The sequence below is a fragment of the Adelges cooleyi genome, unplaced genomic scaffold, assembly GCF_023614345.1.
Source record: "Adelges cooleyi isolate 19-005CV unplaced genomic scaffold, UGA_ACOO_1.1 ACOO_flye_CR_arks_rails_tigmint_CR_PRNA_108, whole genome shotgun sequence".
NCBI lineage: Eukaryota > Metazoa > Arthropoda > Insecta > Hemiptera > Adelgidae > Adelges > Adelges cooleyi.
The window spans coordinates 17344173-17362196 of NW_026095761.1; the positions used below are offsets into that span (position 1 = coordinate 17344173).

Consider the following 18024-nt stretch of genomic DNA (forward strand, 5'->3'; position numbering starts at 1 on the left):
ATAAAACAAATTTAAAAACATAAATTATTATTATTAAAGTTATAAAAACAGAAAAAAAAACATAGAACATTTTTAATAAAAGAAATAAATGTATTTTATTTACATTTTTATCTATACTTGAACGCAACGCAGAAAACTTATAAAAAATCATTAGTATATTTTTAGTTTTACTCATAATTAACTGGTACATAGGTATTATAGGTATATAATATAATATTTAACCTTGTGTGGTTAGGTTTTGTTTCGACTTCTCGTCTATTGATAATAATAAGACTTGAATAATTTAAACTCGCCGCATTCAATGCCATCATAATTAAACAATAAAAATGATAAAACTATGTATATAATCAATAATGGCAAACTTATTAGTCAAATATTGCCATACTGTTACAATCTAAATGAAAAAAAATTACAACTAAGTATTAATTATAATGTGTAGCAGGTAGCTCGCTGAACATGATTTTTGTTTTATTTGTAGAAAGTGTAAATTTTCCCTTTTTTTTTCATTTTTAGTTTTCTCCTAATAGAAAAAAATTTAACTACAGATCTTTAAGCAAATTGTATGTTATAGCCCCATCCTAGATCCACCTTCGGCTTCCAGATCAAGCTACGGTTTTTGATTTTGATGGACTATTGGTAAATGAAGAATTCGGTTCAGCGGTTTAAAATATATTATAGATCCACATAAAAAAAAAAATGTATCATTATTGTATTCACACAATACCTTCTCAGTACCGCATCAAAGCTAAAATAAATAATAGTAAATACATTTATTTTATTTTTTTAATACAAAATAGAATTCTGAATTGGCATTATTTTTTTATACTATATTACTTTTTTACTCCTGGTAAAAAGTCATCTATCTGCTAAGAACAAATAACACTATTCATTAGATTCGTTCAACAAAAGTTCAACTTTTTAGCCAACTTTACCATACATTAATGATTTACCTTGAACTGAACGTCCATTGTGTATAACATATTATATACTACATTTTTGCAACTAGTGTTGGATTGCATCTTAGAAATCTGTCTTTATACTATTTAGAAGTAGTTAAACGTCGGTATTCTTCGTTCTTTGTACCACATTTCACTATTACTTTGTTCTCTGATTTCAAATTATAATTTTTTTTTTGGCATCAGCTTGAATTAAGTGTCTAAAAATATACTTTTTTCTTTTCAATTCTTTCAGGCGTTTTAAATGTGGTTCTGACAATCCATAATCTGCATTTGGGCCATCTGTTCTAGCTGGTTCAAAAATGCTTTCAAACAACAATTTGGTTTTTTTATTATTCATTTTTTAACTAGTATGTGTGAGCAGCAAATATAAAAAATAAAACGATTCGCATAATTTGAATCTAATGATTACTTTAAAAACCTGTTATTTTACCGCTTTGAATCCAATATGTTTCGTTTTTGGATGTTCTAATCAATTATATATATACAAAAAGTGAATTAGTGGACTTGAGGGGTTTCTGAAATAAGCGGTTCAATAATAATTATTATAGTGTCAAATGGAAGATTAGAACTTTTTCATTCGATAACTTTCTTGACATTTGTTCTATAAACTTAAAAAAAAAAAAAAAGTTAAAATTCTTATTTAATATAAAAAATGATAAGTGAACAATTTGGAAATATGGCACATTATACGCACATAGTAGACATCCCAAACTTTATTTGGGTTTTCTTAGATTTAATCTACAATCAATATAATTTTGATTACTGCACGAACTAAGATAATTGTATTTTATAATGTTACAATATTACCCAAAACGAATAACTAGGTAAAAACAATTTTTGTTTATGAACATGTGTTTGGTCACTCGACACGATGGTAAGGTCGGACTTGCAAGTTACAAGCAAATACTTAGTAAATACTTAGCAATTACTTAGGGCTAAGTATTCTAAATGAACTTTTGTCCAAAATGTACCATAATATGCTCTATGATTAATTTCCTGCTTTTCTACAATATGTTGTTTCGATGCATTTAATTGGGCAAATTTGTTTTACATATAGAAATCTAACTGGTAAGATATTAAAAATTGTATAATCTGTAAACGTTCAGCTCTGGATTTGTTTTCGATTTAAGCATATATATATATTCGAACAGCTTAGACCCTACTGAATCTGTAGAGCCTAGTAAGTACGTCAGAGAATATTATGCAGCCATTCCGGTCTATAGAATTGTTTAAAAGTCTTACAGCGATTAAGGACAATATTTAAGAGACTGTGTTTTTTTTTTTTTTTTAAGGACATTGTCGGCTCGGAGGGTCTTAATAGACGTGCCTTTTTGCATATGCACAGCCGGTACAGCATAATAAAGCATATTGATAGTATACTTAATTTGTTTCCCAATTGAATTAGGCACACTTACACTATAACGGCTCGACGAATAGTGCCAATTTAAGTTCAATTTTCACATGCACGCAAACAGGACGTCAATTGTGTTTAAAGGGGAAGATGTCCTTGCTTCAATTTGGTTTGGGTGTTCCATTGCTTAGAGGTCATAATCATAATACCGTGACAAAGGTAGGCTATAAAAGGACCCGGTGCTGGCGGAACAGTCATTATTGCTTTATTATCAAGTGTCCGTGTAACCCGTCTACATACCGTTCAAGTAATCAAAATGAAAGTTTTTGCTTCCACAGCAGCCGTTTTGGTCGCTCTGGTCGCCGTACAGGTAAGTTTTCATTAAAATTTTTTCAAAAATTATTTGTTGTCAAATATATTTGAGCGCGGGGGTGGTAAATTACACAACCCTTTTGATTAGTACCCGGGGGGAAAAAAACCCAAGGGGTGTTCAAGCCCCCAAAATTTTTATATTTTTGTGTTTTATTAAAGTAAAAAAAAAAACAATATTTCGCGATTACCCGAGACATTATTAAATTCTATTATTTGTATACAACGTTTTTGTTTTGTTAAAATATTGAGTGTTTATTTGCTATCGCTAGGATACAATTTAAAGAGAAATAGTTGAAAAAATTGCATACACTTCCAATGAAATAATAGGTGTTTAAATTAAATTCAGGTGTATTATTTTCGCTGAATCCAAAATATTTGGTATCGGATTTTCTTTAAAAGTAAACTTAAGCCAATTTGTTTATTAAATCGCCTATCAATGCTAAAAATCAATACAAAAAAAAAAACTACTATCCAACTAATTTAGGCCTTAGGATGTAAAATTATGCCAAAAGAAGTGCATTATGAAATCTTGTTTTTATTTTTTTTTAAATAATTTTTTTTCTGATCTATTGTTAGAATAATGTATTATGTGTTTGTATATACAATTTATGTATTTCTATATAAAGATTTTATAAAATAATATTGTTTTTTGTTAATTACTTGTAAAAACTATGAACTAAAAAAAAATATATTTGTTAAGTAACAGTATTCAAAACTTGTTTTATGTTTTTTTTTTTAATTAATTTTTTTCTGATCTATTGTTAGAATAATGTGTTATGTAAGTATATCGGAATTCTTTGCAACTAAATGAGGAATAAATTAAAAATATTTTAGGGTACTATTAAGGGTATATATATCAATGTTTTCGCAAATTTTACATTCCAGGGCCTAAATTAGTTGGATAGTAGTTTTTTTAGTAAAAAAAAAAAAAAATACTGGTGTATTCCTCTTTTTCTAATGATGATTTTGTATACAAGCAACATTTGTTTAAAATTGATATTTACACCTTAAAAAAATTAAAAACTAAAAAAAAATTTTTTTTTTTTAGAGCTGATGCTCGCAACCTCTAAAAATAATTTTAAAAATCTGAAAAAATAGGGAAATATTATTTTACCCCAAGGAACATTATGTCAAGAGAAGAACAAAAAAAAAAAAAATTTTCGGTACACCCTAGTATATATATATATATTTTTTTTTTTCGGCAAGTAGGTATACGTCAATTAAATATTGTTTTGTTTTTACCGAGTAGTCGATACGGGTCTTTCGTTATTGTAGAATACTTATATTATTTGAATTCGTTAGAACAACCTATATAGGCGGTACTTGTATTATATTTTTTTAGTACTTAGCGGTTATTTACCCCTCTATATCCCCCTCTCCGGCGACGGACTGTGACGACCCGTCCCCGGAAAAGAATTCGTCAAGATACACGATAAAAAAAAAAAAAAATATATATATATATATATAAAAAATAGACATGAATCGTCGTTGTCGCTGTTCACTATCGGACTTCTCGTTTCTCTAATAGTTGCCATCAGTTCCGGCTACTTGAACTTGCAGCTGCGACTTTTTTTTTTGTTTTCCTTTGTAAGGACCGCACATTGGTTTTTTGAGAAATGCTCGTGTGATTTTTTTCAGAGCTCGGACCCGTGTAACATATCCACCTGTTACACGGGCGTCACCAAACCCCAAACGGCCACCACGCGTTTGCCGGTGTCGTCTACAAGTCAGACGACGGCCTATGCCAAAGACCATGTGCACGGTTCGACTGCAAAAGCAGCCACGGCCGTCAACGGCGGTAGCACCGCCACCGGCACCGCCACCAAGAAAGTCAACGGCACCGAGCCCACCCCCAAGAAGACGGCCGCGTCCGGCGCTACCACGGCAAAACCCAAAGTAAACCGGGCCCCGGGGCCTTTGACGAAATCACACCGTTAAAACGTTCATTTTTTAAAATTTATCTTTCGTACACCCACCCAGACGACCGACGGACACGTGGCCCTGAAACAAAAACTCAACAGCATCGCGGTCAAGTGCAAGGACGAGCTGCGAGCGCCCCAGGAGATCATGGCTTTGGTCAGCAACACCGTGTTGCCGCAAAACGAACAACAGCGGTGCTATCTGGAATGCTTGTACAAAAACTTGAACCTGGTGAAGAACAACAAGTTCAGCGTGGTCGACGGCAAGGCGTTGGCGCAGATAAGGTTCGCCAATCAACCGGAAGAGTTCAAGAAGGCGGTGGCGATTATTGAAACGTGCGAGAAGGAAGGTAATGTGCGACGAACGCTGCTGTTGAGAGTGCAGCGCTGTTCGGCCACTGGCAAATGTGTGTAATGTGTACTGTTGTTTTCAGCCGTTATCGATCCGAAGACGACCGAAAAATGTGCGGCGGGACGTGTAATCAGAAACTGCTTCGTTAAAAACGGAGAAAAGGTAAAATGATAACAATAAAAAAAAATGTATACTTTTGATGGCGAAACATTTTTCAAAAGGTATATTTGTTGGTCAGAAATTTAATATCATACATTTCGTTGCCCGTAAAATATTTAATCGTTTTTTAAATATTAAATTTTTGATCACAAAATTATCAAGTAAAGGCGATCCGAATAATTAAGAGTTGCCGCCAAAATAATTTACAAAATGGCGGCTCGAAAAAGTACTCTGTATATTATTTATACACGTACTTCGGTCTTTTAAACTTAAAAACAATAAGTATTTGATTGTTTATCTAAATTCATTATATTTAATAGTTTTTAAGTTTAAAATACCGAAATACGTTAGTAAATAATGTACGGAGTACTTTTTTGAGCCGCCATTTTGTAAATTATTTTGGCGGCAACTCTTAATTTGAATCGCCTATACAATTTTTTTTTTTTAATATTAAAAACTACTTTTAAACCATTGCGAGTATTCTGAGGTTTTATTTACAATATTAATCATCCTCGATTCTTTTCGAGAAACAATTTAAATAACAAATAATTGTTTTTTTTTATTTTAAGCTCATATCAAGTTCAGTACTCTCTAGACCAATGATAAATTTTTGAGATACTGAAGTGAGCTTAAATTCTAGATAACTGTCGTATAATATTGAACGTACCAAACACCACAGTGGGAATAATAAATGTGATTTCTTCTTTCAGATTAACTTTTTCCCAAAAGCATAAACGTAAGTCGACAAAAAGAATATTAACGGAACACGCATGAGAATTGATATTTCACTGGAATGGCTGTAATAAAAATGTAATATTAAATAATAATAATTGTTTAACTGCATTTCTATAAACAATACATTCTAAAAGACATTTTTTTTAATTTGTTTTTTTTCTTCAAACTTTATTTTTTATTTAAAATATAATAATTCATGGGTACAGTACACGAAAAGTATTGCATTCATATATGCTATTATTATAATAGTGTATATAGATAATAATATATATTATTATAACTGTTAATCAATAGTATATATAAAAAAAGAGTACATCACAGTTTGCGGCTTAATTTAATAGCTATTTACAGAAATACAAATTATAAGCGATTTTCTTTAAATGTCAAATTATGGTTAAACATTAATAGAACATTTGAATAGTTCACTAGAATGGTTACTTACGTATATTAATGTGTGTTATAAAATAAAGTGTTCAATATATAAATATATATATATATTTTTTTTTTACACTTATATAGCCAATATATTGTTCCATAATTATAGTAAAAGCCATATTAATAATAGTTTTCATTAGATGCAAACAGTTAACTATAACTCTTATTTAGTTTAAAAAAATATAGCGGTATTCTAAATTAATCATTTTTAAACACAATAAATGTTAATTGGCAAGCGTTTAAAAAAAAAAAGTTGCAATACAAAAGTAACCACTTACAATAAATACATATATAATATAAAATTATCATTAAAGTCTACCAAAAAGGTGACAAAATCAGTAATTACAAGTGAAATGATTAATTTAACAAAAAAAAAAAAAAGTTCAATTTACAAAATAAGTCTAATTGTGTGTGTTTAACGAAAATAGTTAGTATAATAAAAATTATTTTTACAACTCAGATCCAAAATTATGTTTTTATACATAATTTGTTATTTTGCAGAAGACTGAGTGTGTATTTTTATCCAATCGTGGCCTAATAGGTTTTGTAGCGATAAACGTCTTTCCGGAACTACTTTTAACAACTGGAAAAAAAAAAAAAAGAAAAAAAGTTTTACTTATGATTCGATAAATCGGTTTTAGTAGTACTTACTTTGGAAATTAGATCACGAGCGAGCGGAGCCACGTGTTGTGGAAATATGTACTGTGCATTCAATATTCTGTTGTAAGTTTCCTCATAGGTAGGCGCTTCGAATGGTGGTTTACCGACCAAGAATTCGTATAACAGCACACCCACGCTCCATACGTCAACAGACTTATCGTGAGTACTCCCACTCACCATTTCTGGAGGTAAATAGTCCAAAGTACCACACAATGTCATACGTCTGTTAAAAAAAAAAAACTTATTTATAATATTCAAAATTATATTAGTTTTATTTGGCGACAGTTTTAAATAAAAAGAGTTTTTAGTATAATTAGGGATCAAAATTTCCAAGAAGAAAAATTTTTTTTTTTAAATACTTTTATTATATTAAAAAAATTAATACGGGTTGGGAAAATAAGTCCAAGTTGGTAGTCATGAAAATTAAAAAGTTGAGTATGTATCAAACTTACTTGGAGTCGAGTGTATGGACGGACCATCCGAAATCGGCTATTTTCAATTCACCAGTTCGAGATAATAACAAGTTTTCTGGTTTAATATCACGATGTATGATGTTTTTATTATGACAGTAAATCAACGCCTCGGTTAATTGTTTGATAAAAACAGCCGCCCTAATAATTAAAACATATTATCCAATTAACATACAAAATTGTACATAATGCAAAATCTTAAAAACATAGCAAACACATACTTTTCTTCAGAAAAACGTTTATTTTCTTGAGCTTGTAATTCTTTGTACAACTGTTTAGGTGCATATTCTAGAATCATATACACCCTAACATCATCGTGGAAATAACCAAACATACGTACAATATTTGGATGTCTGTAAAATAAACACTATAGTTAGGAAAAAGAAAAACAGATATATTTTTTTTAGAAATACACACCTGAGATGAGTTTGAATTTCGATTTCTCTTTTGAGCTGGTGTTCGACTTTTGCTTTGAGAATTTGTGTTTTGAATAGTACTTTGAGCGCGACAATAAACCCTGAACTTTTCTCTCTAGCTAAATATACATTACCAAATTTACCTTTTCCTAATGCTTTTCCGATATCAAAATTGTCCAACGACCATTTCATCCTAAAAAAAAAATTCACTTAAAAAATATCTAATTTCAATGAGAAAACGCATGTACTTATCAAACTTGGACTTTTTTGTATATAAATAAAAATTGATCATTTTGAAACAATAAGTTATTTGAAATAAGAAACGAAAAAAAAAATTTTTAAGGAATATTATATTTATGTTTACAAATATATTTTATTCAAATGCAATAAAAATGTAATTTTGCTGTTTTAAATAACCTGTTGTTTTTTTAATTACTTCGACTTATATTGAAATAATTTTTTGAGTTATTATTTTTATTTCAATTTAAATAATTGTTTTTATGTTCTTGATACCTATTTCTTTAAATAAAAATACAATTTGATTTATTAAATGGGGTTTTATTAAAATAATGCCCAGGTATGGTATTAAATGACAAACTAACTCTTCTTTTTTAGTAGAAAGGCCCATGTTCTTGTTGTTTTCTTTATCTATATCTTCGGCGGTCTCGCTGGGTTTCTCATTAAGGCTTGCCGCTTTTAAATTATCTTGTAATTGATTGACAGTTGTAGATGGTTTTGAAGTTGTCTTTTTTGGTATATTAGCAGAAGTCGGAATTTTAAATGTATCTTTAGTAGGAGATCTACAAGGAAAAATATATATATCAAATAAATAATTTATGTACATAATACAAAAACAACGCTGTGTATATGAAAATAAAACTTACTTTGGTTTTTGCTGAGTCTGTTTCGGTGCCTTTTCCAAAGTCTTTCCAGGTAAATTTTTTGTGAGATCTGGTTTACGGTTAGCCATCTGTTGACCACCAAATTTTGGAGCGTGTAGCAAATCCGGAGTTTTATTGATAGTGGACGATGTTGCAACTGACCGTCGCAGCTTCGAAATAGGTTTTTGAATAGTAGATGTGCCCGACGATGCCATGTTGTTACCTAAGCCCACGGAGCGACGCGGAAGCGAAGATGTGGCGGTCGTAGGTTTTTGCTGTCTGCTGTCTTTTGACTTGAGTGCAAAACTCATGACTACATGGAAAATTAAAAAAAAGGTGATTTGTTTATTATAGACACACCCCCGCAGTCGTGTTTCATTGTTAATTGACAGTTTTGTTATTTTAGCTTTGACAAAATATCTTACTGTGAATTTTGGCAGCACAACCGTATACGGAGAAGAGTGTATTATTTGAAAACTCAAAACGATCAATCTAATATATAAAATATAAACTATTTAAGTGGAAAACGTGCAGAATTATACTAAATATTTATATTTGACGGTTATTTTTAAAAACACACTTCTCTAAACAGTTGTTCGTATTATTATGCGCAAGGTCAGATGGTCGGAACGATCGAGAGACCGAGAGGGGACAATAATTATTGTGAACCGGACATAATCTGTGTTTTGAACACAGTTCACAGTTGACCACCAGTGTAGGTAAACGGCCGTCGACCGGCAGCCCGGTATCCCATTTATATCGTTCAAATGGCTGCACTGTCGAGTGTCAACACCGCGTAACGTATTTTTTTGTTGTTTTATTTTTCTGAAATAAAATAAAAATCACTTGGGACACGCCGACTTGGGTATTAACCATTAAACGTTTTTTTTTACTATTTAAATTCTGAATTTTGATTTCTGTAAAATTGTGAAACATTTCAGCATACTATTTTCAGTATATTATCTAGTATCTACTAATGTAGCAAGTATAGACGCGGGGAAAACAACAATTCAGGTAGTGTTAGGTTTTTAAAAATTGTTTTTTTTTTATCCACACTCGATTTACACGGTCGAAATGGAAAAAGACTCGTTTGTTCCGATGACACCGCCAAACAGTTTTGTCAAAGAACTTCGTGTTGTTTTGGATCAACAAAATATCTTGACGGCAAAAACTAAACAAAAAGGTAATATCAGCTAATTAACGACTTCCGAAACCAATTCCGTATAATAAACTTGTGTTTGTTGTGCAGTCTTGCGAGACTTAGATAACCATATTTGCGATGATAATGAGAAACGTATAGCCAAACTGAGAACTAGAGCTATTCAGGAAATATGTGTGTCCGAATCGAGCTACATTCATCAGTTGGATAAACTAATCGCTGTGAGTTAATTTTTGCAATGATCTCTGTGAAACGGGATACTTAACATACTGTATTTCTAAAGCCCCATCTATACTTAAGCACCTTCATCACCATTATTGTCGAGTGCCCCATTAATTGGTAGGAAATCTCAAAGTCCACCCAAAAACTGTGTCGCCAACAACTGTTACGTACATGTAGTCGTTTAGCAATAATTATTTCACGCTATGTGGACATTTAAGTGAATTATAATTTAAAGTTTACTATACCAACATGTAATGTTTTGCAGTTTTTCAAAAGACCTATGGAAGAACAAAAATTAGCATCAAATCAAATTTTAAGTAAATTGTTCGGTAACGTTGAAACCATTTTGAATGTCAACAAAGAGCTATTAGTTCAGTTGCATCCTGCAAAGGAAAACGTTGGTGAGGTGTTTTTAAGTACAGCTCCGTTTCTTAAACTTTATTCTGTTTATGCATTTAACTACAAAAATGTTATAGAAACCCTTCAAGTAAGTACATGTTGCTGTTTGCTTGTTGTAAAACTAAAGTAAGGCTTTTTTTTTTATCAGAATTGTTTTTGATCGATAATTTTAACTCAAAAGTTATTGATTAATCATTATTTGTAGCGAGTTATTTTTATTTCATTGTTCTTGTTGTGTATATTCAAATATAAAAAGTAAAGTTCTAGTAAAATTAAATTATAGAATTAAGCTATGAAAAAAATGAGCCTTATATTAATTAGATCTTGGGCAACATTATGTACAGTTAATTATTTACCTAATAATAATAAAATGCATTTTAGGAATTGCCAAAATCGCATCCAAAACTGCATCGTTTTATATGTGCCCAAGAAACAAGACCCGATGTTTCAGCCAAATTAAATTCGTTATTAATAACTCCAATTCAGAGAATTCCTCGTTATTTGTTACTTTTGCGTGAACTATTGAATTATACTCCAGAAGATCACAAAAGTTATAATGAGATTAAAGGTAAAGACATAATTATGTATTATTACCATGGTAAAACTTTTAAAACACTTATATGTTTGTTAAAAACAAAAAGTTGTATTTAATCAGTATAAAATATTGTTGACTTTCTATGTTTAAACATTTTTCAGCTGCTCTTGATCAAATAAGTAAAGTAGCCGATCACATAAACAACTTGGTTCAAGAACAAGAAAATATGTCACGCCTAGTGAGCATTCAACGAAGTCTGTCGGGATGTGGAAAAGTAAACATAGTGCTTCCGGGGCGTAAACTTATTAAGGAAGGTCCTCTAATGAAAGTTTCACCAGACGGGAGTACGTCGATGCCTCGTTATTTGATACTACTTAGCGACATGGTATTATATTGTAAAGAATGGGTAGACCCGGAAAAATTAAACTGTCTTCGAGTGTTACCTCTGAACAATTGCGTGGCCAAGTCTATAATGTATAAAAGAGGATTATTTTCGATTAGTTGCCAATCGATAGAATTGGTATTTTACACAATGGATGCTCCTCACTCGACATGTTCTTGGGTAGAAATGTTGCAGCAAGCTATTGATAATGTGAGTTTAACATTGAATAAATTAAATACAATATTGAAAAACGAATCTATTTGTAAAATACGGTACAAACTGTGTAATTTTTTTAATTATTATTTATAATATTACATTTCAGTGCAAAGCCAACTCTTTAATGCCAGTAAAGAGATGTGGACCTTTGAAATTAGTCAAAAGAAAAAAAGAAATTGCGGAAATCACCAAAACTGATGAAAATTGTTATTCGAGTCCGTCGAAAAAAGTCAAATCAACTAATAGTATTAAGGTAGAAGATGGTTATGCTTTTTAATTTCATTTTTTTTTTTTAGTAACTTAGATTTTTAACTGTTGTATTAATTGTGTATGAACATTAAAAAAACTTTCATTAAAATTATATGTTTAGGATACAACAGTCGCAAGAACTAATCACAATGTGTCGTACATGGCTTCGGCGAGGAATCTAGTATTCAGTTTTGGATCAACTTTAAAAAAGTTAGTCGGAAGGAACTCTGTTTAAAGACAACTTAATCAAAATGTTTTAAATGTCTGATTTTTATAATATGTAATAATGTATTAATTTGTTTTCCATCCATCCGAGATCTCATTTGATTTATTCATCTCTTAGTTTATCTACGTTCTAACAATTGAATTATACTTGATTGTGGTTTTGTTTCCTAAACTTAAAACTTAACTGTATGCATATTCAATTACTTTTATTATCACTTTTATGTTTGTATACAAGATAACAATACTTTTGATTATGATTATTATTATTTTTATTTTTAATACAATATACAATTAGTTGATTATATTTTTTTTAAACATCTTTAATAACAAAATGTAATTGCTTCGGTACCATAACATACGTTTTAATAGATTTTAGTTATCATTTGAAATTTTTTCCATGAATGTCTTTATTGCTATTTCATCGAGTTCATTTTGCCAGCTGAAATTTAAAACAAAAATAATAACTTGCAAAATGGTATTGATTATTGAAATAAAATAAATAAGATTGTTTTACATTAACGTACTTTCCATTTTTTTTAAAATGAGACCCAATAATAAATCCATCGGAACCATTGTACTCGTGTACGTTGTTGACAGTTACACCAGATCCAACTAAAACTGGAACTCCAACTGATCGTTTTACATCTAACCTTAAAACAATTTGTACTTTGCTTTAGTTAAACTAGTTAACTACTATTTATGAGGCTTTGAAATCAAATATCGTCTTGCCTTGGACATCTTGCGGTTCAGCTGGGTGACCCGTAGCCGTTCCAGTTACAATAATTCCATCGCTCAAAAAAAATGTTGCTGCTTTGGCAGTTTCAATAAGATTTACGTCTTGGGTAATCGCGTGTGAACTAAAAAAAATCGGTTATATGTTAGAGTACAACTTTTGTTTTTTTTTTAGATAACATATTAATAATATTCAACTTATATGAAACGGAGATCAGATGTAATATGTTTTGGTAGTCTTTGTAAAACAGATATTTTAACGATGTTGAGATTTACCTATGTTTTTTTTTGATATCTGTAAAAATACAAATATTTTCAGCGCCTATTACTTTACGATATCTTAACAGTTTTCCAGCACAAGCATCAATGTATCCTTCGTCGGCAACGTGGCCAAAAACAAAGCCCTCGGCTCTTATAAATTGAAATTTTGCCGCTTGAGCCACAGCGATTGCTTCATTGTTTGCTGCAGCCAATATCTATAATAATTTATGATTTAAACGACAGCGATTGGCTTTTGTAATTTACTACTAACTTGTAGACCACAAGGTATGTTTTCGGGCACTATTTGTCGCACTGACGTACAAATTCTAGTCATCATAGACACTATTTCTGGGCCTATTTTGTCGGCTAATACATAAGGTATATCGTGCATATTTTCTACAATGACACCATCCTATAAATATGAATGTATAATAATTAGTTGGACACTGTATTGTATACTATTATTAAATGCTGATAGTAACTCAATAGTCATTGTATTGTTAATTATCAAAAAGTCACTAACTATTCCACAATTTGTATAAATTTCAGCCTCTTTACAAGCGGAATCAATTATTTCTTTTACATTTCCATTGAACCGAGGAGTGCCTGTTTTTATAACAATAATTAAATTTATTATTAATTAAATAATTAAAAATAAGTCGTTCGATTTTACCTGGTAAAGGTTTAACGTGTATCATTCCAAATACATTGTTGATTTTCTTGTTGAAAATTTGTTTTAAACCACTCATTATGACAAAATTGAATAAGTCAATAACAATTAGAAAATGTTTTTTACTTTTTAAAAGGTTTCACATCCATATTTTAAATTTATATTTATAATCAATTGTTTACATTCTGCTGGTATGATGCCTAGTTATCATTTAGATTAAGTGTATAGATATAGACTACATATTATTGTAAATGATCCATAATAGGGCATAAGGGCAAACCATACATCGTATTTATCCATTAGAAATCACTAATCCACATTGTTTTACACTAATATTTAGACATAATATGTACTCTGTATTTGTCTATACCGTAAACAACAATTTATTAATTTACAATATTCTAATGAAACAAACTCCAAACAAATATTATATTTTAATTCATTTTTTTTTTATTTAGACAGTTCAATTTATTTATAAATAAAACACCAATTAAATGTAAACTATAATATATTATCATATTTATAAGAATTAATTCAATAATAATAATAATAAGGAAATAATAGGATCTATAAGTCAACTACGAACAGTATTTTTTTCTTTCCATTGAAACTATAATACGGGATTTTTCTACTTAATTGACTTAATGTACAATAATATATTTATTATTAATATTGTTTATATAATATTATTTTAAGAAGATAAAGGCATATTAAGACTAGAGATTGTTCAAGGTGTAAAAATGAAAGGGTTTTTTTATTTATTTATTTGTATCGTCCTGCAATAATTCTAAAACTATATTATATCCATCTAGGCTACCTTAAAATGTAAATAGGTATTGTACGACTAACAATAAGTAGAGATTGCTTTTGAAATAATTGTCTAATTTTTAATTTAGTCCACAGCCTATATGTACACACCGATAATGTATTACAAGAATAAATTTAGATCATTCAATTTATCAGAATTATCGTCTCGCAATATTCAAATAATATCGATCTAGAATTATTTAAACTACATATTGTATTGTACAAAAAATTACTATTGATTAAAAATAGTTTCAATAATAAACATGAAATCCGATTATTAACACGAGAAATGCTTGGAAATGTTCAATAAATAATATAAGTGCTCGAAAGAAATGAGAACAATGATTAGGAAGAACATATTATAAACATGCGTTTACATTTTATCCATATTAAAAGTAACAAAGTTAAAAATGCACATCAAATTTTATAAAATTACTTGGAGATTAAAGTTACAACCATAATTGATAAACAAAGCCATATATGATTGTACTTATTAATTCAAAATTATGGGCCCAATTTTAAGTAGCCTTTTTTGAACATTGAGCCAAACAATAATTTTATTTTTCTATCAATACAATAAATAATCATTTCTAGACTAATATTTAAATACTATACATATTGAATACTTAATTTTAAACTTATTTTTATCATACATAAATAATTATTATTAGTTTTACAAAGATTTAAAGAAGAAACATCATGGACTTAAAGTGCAAGACAATATAGGTACACTGCAAAATACACATTATAAACAATATCAGAATCATATTATTATAAGTTTTTCATAAATAATATTAAAAAAAAAAAAAAAAAAAATGATGTTATTATACAGTATTGTTCTTTTCGTAAAACGTAATATAAAATGATAAAAACAATCAATGATTTGTAAAATGTTAATTAGCAATGTACAATTAAAGAAAACATTGTACACTTAAGAAATAGTATGTGAAGTAAGATGATTAAATATCATATCGTAATAGTTGTCCTACACACGATTCAAACACAACTTAAAATTATATGGACTACTGAAATATCAGGAAAGCTTGAACACATATTATGTGTTTGCAAAGGTCACTCCTACCTTGTAGCCTTCAATCGAAAAATTTGTTTTCCTCATTTAAGAAATTACAACCTATCTAGCATTCTACGCTAAAGCATATTATTATCTTACACGACTATATTGTAATTTCAAAAGAGTAATTTTATACTCGATTTAAGCAAATTTTTTTTTAAAAAATATATAACTATAAATATTGAATAAATATTACAAATATTTTGTCACTGGCCATTTCCCTTATACAATTAACATAAAACGATGGTATCGAGTGTTGTTTCAAACATACAGTGCAAGTTATAAAATTACTACGGCTTAACATTTTCGTTACTACTTCATAATACAAAATAACATATAATTCAAAATTATTATCAGTTATGTGTTTCAATAAAACACCACAAAAATGATTTTTTTATAGAAATAAAATTACCAAAATAAGAGTCGAATTGGATATTCTCAATAAATATTAAATAGCTTATAGTACACATTTTTAATAATAATAACTACAATAAAATAATAAATAATTATTTCCTCAAAAAAAATACTTTAAAATCAAGTTTTTAAAATTTATTTGGGGACAACATAATTTTAGTTGAAAACAAATGAATGTAATTGAATAACTTGCAATGAGTTTTTATTAATTTGTCTATAACTCAATCAGATATTTATAAAATATGCCGTTTTAACTAGTTTTATAACTAAACTCAGTTCATAAAAACTTACACAGCAAATGAATCATACAAATGTTTTAAAACACTATAAAAGAAATAACAAAATACAAGAAGCACATATAATTGATAGCGTTTTTTTGTGATACGCTGGAAACTATTTACAATAATGACATTAAGTAATCTTAAACCTTTAATTGATAAATAATAATAATAATAATAATATTTGAAATGTACATACATTTTGGCAAGAAATTGTTTTCAATACCAGAGGAGCTAAGTCGCTGAATATGTGCAACTTACGGTATGTAGTACTCTGGATGGTCAGAATCTTTTTCAAACCTTTTAGCTTCCTCTTGCATGCTTTCTTTAATTTTCAATATTGCCGCAGATTCATTTTGATCATTATCCACAGGTCCACCATATCCTCCTAAGTTGTAGTCTCCCATGCCACTTCCGCTGTCATCTCTCGGTGTGCTCGGTCCGTCTGGTGGCGAACGTTTAATTCCTTCAATCCCATCACCATTCATCACTGGGCCCATTGAGTTTGGTCCCATAGGACCTAATGGGCCAGCAGAGTCGGGATTACCCATAGAAAACTCACCAGGCATACTGCCACCAGGCACCGACTTCATCATTGTGTACATATTTTCACCACCAGAGTTTGAATCTTGTGGACTTGTCATTAACGGAGTACCTGGACCGGGAGGCCCTTGTGGGTAATTGCCGGGGGACGAAGATGAATAGCCCATTGGATGATTTGGATTACCCGGAGTCCACTGTGGTCGGCCAACAGGGCCCATGCCCATTCCTGGATGCATTCCAGGGCCTGGACCCGGGCCCATTACATTACTGGGAGGCATACCTCGCATGGGAGGACCATAACCACCTCGGGATAAATTCATTCTCGGGTTCATGACCGGCGGTCCTGGTCGCATAATATCCATGCTGTTCATCATGGGCTGGTTAGGGCCACTGAAGTCGTTGGGCATATGAGGTGGCATACGAACGCCGGGTCGCGGGCCGCCGGGGTACCTGGGTCCCATGAAAGGCTGGTTCATCATTTGATTGTGAGGAGCGTTTGGAGGTGGATGAGGACTCGACTGCGACACAGGATGAGTAGGCGACGGCCTCATGTTGGAGTTATTGAAAAAGTTTGGCGGCATTCCCGGTCCGGGGGGAATGGAATCGTTGGGCGGCATCGGACCCATGGGTCCGGGAGACGGGCCGGTGTTGTGGCCTATGCCGTTGACACCCCCCGGATTGTAGTTGGTCGGGTTGACGAATCCATAGTCGTGGAATGTCTTGGCTTCACTGGAATGTTCACAGTTGTCACGGCGCTCTGGCGCCGCACAATACAGGTCCCAAAAGACGCACCACCACGAGCTCAGGAATCCCGGCGGTTCTCCCAGTGTGATGTTTTTGTCCCAGCGGATCTCGCTGAGGAATGTTTGCGCCGCTTTGGAGGCGCCCGTGTGCAATAGGTACTCGTAAACGTAAAGGGCTAACCTCTCTCTGGCCTGCGCGTCGGACGGCACCGACGATCCTTTGCCTTTGGAGTACATAGCGGGGGCCCGCGCACTTTACTCGGACGTTTTCAACAACACGCCAACAGCATCGACACGGACGGCGTTGAATACATTTTCTACACTATATTTTAGCGCATCAATAAAAACGTAAACACTACAAAACAACAAAACCATGATGGATTCTTTTTGATTTGATAACACTGCGAA

General features: G+C 31.1%; 5 protein-coding genes across 5 annotated transcripts; 2 read left to right on the forward strand and 3 right to left on the reverse strand.

Moving 5' to 3' along the window:
- Positions 1-2544: 2544 nt before the first annotated feature.
- On the forward strand, positions 2545-5994 carry LOC126845215 (uncharacterized). The gene is made up of 5 exons (XM_050583813.1): positions 2545-2680; positions 4321-4578; positions 4663-4951; positions 5036-5115; positions 5823-5994. The coding sequence occupies exons 1-5, from the start codon at positions 2627-2629 to the stop codon at positions 5844-5846; spliced, it is 705 nt and encodes a 234-aa protein (XP_050439770.1). The 5' UTR covers positions 2545-2626; the 3' UTR covers positions 5847-5994.
- A 278-nt stretch (positions 5995-6272) lies between these two features.
- On the reverse strand, positions 6273-9356 carry LOC126845185 (uncharacterized). The gene is made up of 8 exons (XM_050583789.1): positions 9135-9356; positions 8713-9022; positions 8431-8628; positions 7830-8021; positions 7634-7765; positions 7395-7553; positions 6934-7165; positions 6273-6865 (listed from the first exon to the last, which is right to left on the reverse strand). The coding sequence occupies exons 2-8, from the start codon at positions 9018-9020 to the stop codon at positions 6773-6775; spliced, it is 1314 nt and encodes a 437-aa protein (XP_050439746.1). The 5' UTR covers positions 9021-9022; positions 9135-9356; the 3' UTR covers positions 6273-6772.
- A 137-nt stretch (positions 9357-9493) lies between these two features.
- On the forward strand, positions 9494-12331 carry LOC126845177 (rac guanine nucleotide exchange factor JJ-like). Its single transcript, XM_050583778.1, has 7 exons — positions 9494-9892; positions 9959-10089; positions 10356-10577; positions 10871-11057; positions 11186-11616; positions 11729-11875; positions 11993-12331. Exons 1-7 carry the CDS (start codon positions 9784-9786, stop codon positions 12104-12106), a joined length of 1341 nt encoding a protein of 446 aa, XP_050439735.1. The 5' UTR covers positions 9494-9783; the 3' UTR covers positions 12107-12331.
- Positions 12332-12388: 57 nt separating this feature from the next.
- LOC126845205 (uncharacterized protein F13E9.13, mitochondrial) lies at positions 12389-13970 on the reverse strand. The gene is made up of 7 exons (XM_050583808.1): positions 13763-13970; positions 13613-13695; positions 13361-13501; positions 13105-13304; positions 12826-12953; positions 12621-12741; positions 12389-12535 (listed from the first exon to the last, which is right to left on the reverse strand). Exons 1-7 carry the CDS (start codon positions 13836-13838, stop codon positions 12469-12471), a joined length of 816 nt encoding a protein of 271 aa, XP_050439765.1. The 5' UTR covers positions 13839-13970; the 3' UTR covers positions 12389-12468.
- Positions 13971-15374: 1404 nt separating this feature from the next.
- Positions 15375-18001, reverse strand: LOC126845194 (single-stranded DNA-binding protein 3-like). Its single transcript, XM_050583799.1, has one exon. It carries the CDS (start codon positions 17851-17853, stop codon positions 16588-16590), a length of 1266 nt encoding a protein of 421 aa, XP_050439756.1. The 5' UTR covers positions 17854-18001; the 3' UTR covers positions 15375-16587.
- Between the last annotated feature and the right edge of the window lie 23 nt (positions 18002-18024).

Bases quoted from the DNA above. Each gene is read 5' to 3' on its own strand.
- LOC126845215 (XM_050583813.1), top strand. From the start codon at position 2,627: ATGAAAGTTTTTGCTTCCACAGCAGCCGTTTTGGTCGCTCTGGTCGCC. The intron at 4,579-4,662 runs GTAAACCGGGCC...ACACCCACCCAG, and splicing joins CTACCACGGCAAAACCCAAA to ACGACCGACGGACACGTGGC. The intron at 4,952-5,035 runs GTAATGTGCGAC...TGTTGTTTTCAG, and splicing joins TGAAACGTGCGAGAAGGAAG to CCGTTATCGATCCGAAGACG.
- LOC126845185 (XM_050583789.1), bottom strand. From the start codon at position 9,020: ATGAGTTTTGCACTCAAGTCAAAAGACAGCAGACAGCAAAAACCTACG. The intron at 8,022-8,430 runs GTTAGTTTGTCA...TTTTTTTTTTAG, and splicing joins CTTTCTACTAAAAAAGAAGA to GATGAAATGGTCGTTGGACA. The intron at 7,766-7,829 runs GTGTGTATTTCT...TTTATTTTACAG, and splicing joins GAAATTCAAACTCATCTCAG to ACATCCAAATATTGTACGTA.
- LOC126845177 (XM_050583778.1), top strand. From the start codon at position 9,784: ATGGAAAAAGACTCGTTTGTTCCGATGACACCGCCAAACAGTTTTGTC. The intron at 10,090-10,355 runs GTGAGTTAATTT...AATGTTTTGCAG, and splicing joins AGTTGGATAAACTAATCGCT to TTTTTCAAAAGACCTATGGA. The intron at 11,058-11,185 runs GTAAAGACATAA...AACATTTTTCAG, and splicing joins AAGTTATAATGAGATTAAAG to CTGCTCTTGATCAAATAAGT.
- LOC126845205 (XM_050583808.1), bottom strand. From the start codon at position 13,838: ATGAGTGGTTTAAAACAAATTTTCAACAAGAAAATCAACAATGTATTT. The intron at 13,502-13,612 runs GTTAGTGACTTT...TCATATTTATAG, and splicing joins TTTATACAAATTGTGGAATA to GATGGTGTCATTGTAGAAAA. The intron at 12,954-13,104 runs GTAAATCTCAAC...GATTTTTTTTAG, and splicing joins GATATCAAAAAAAAACATAG to TTCACACGCGATTACCCAAG.
- LOC126845194 (XM_050583799.1), bottom strand. From the start codon at position 17,853: ATGTACTCCAAAGGCAAAGGATCGTCGGTGCCGTCCGACGCGCAGGCC.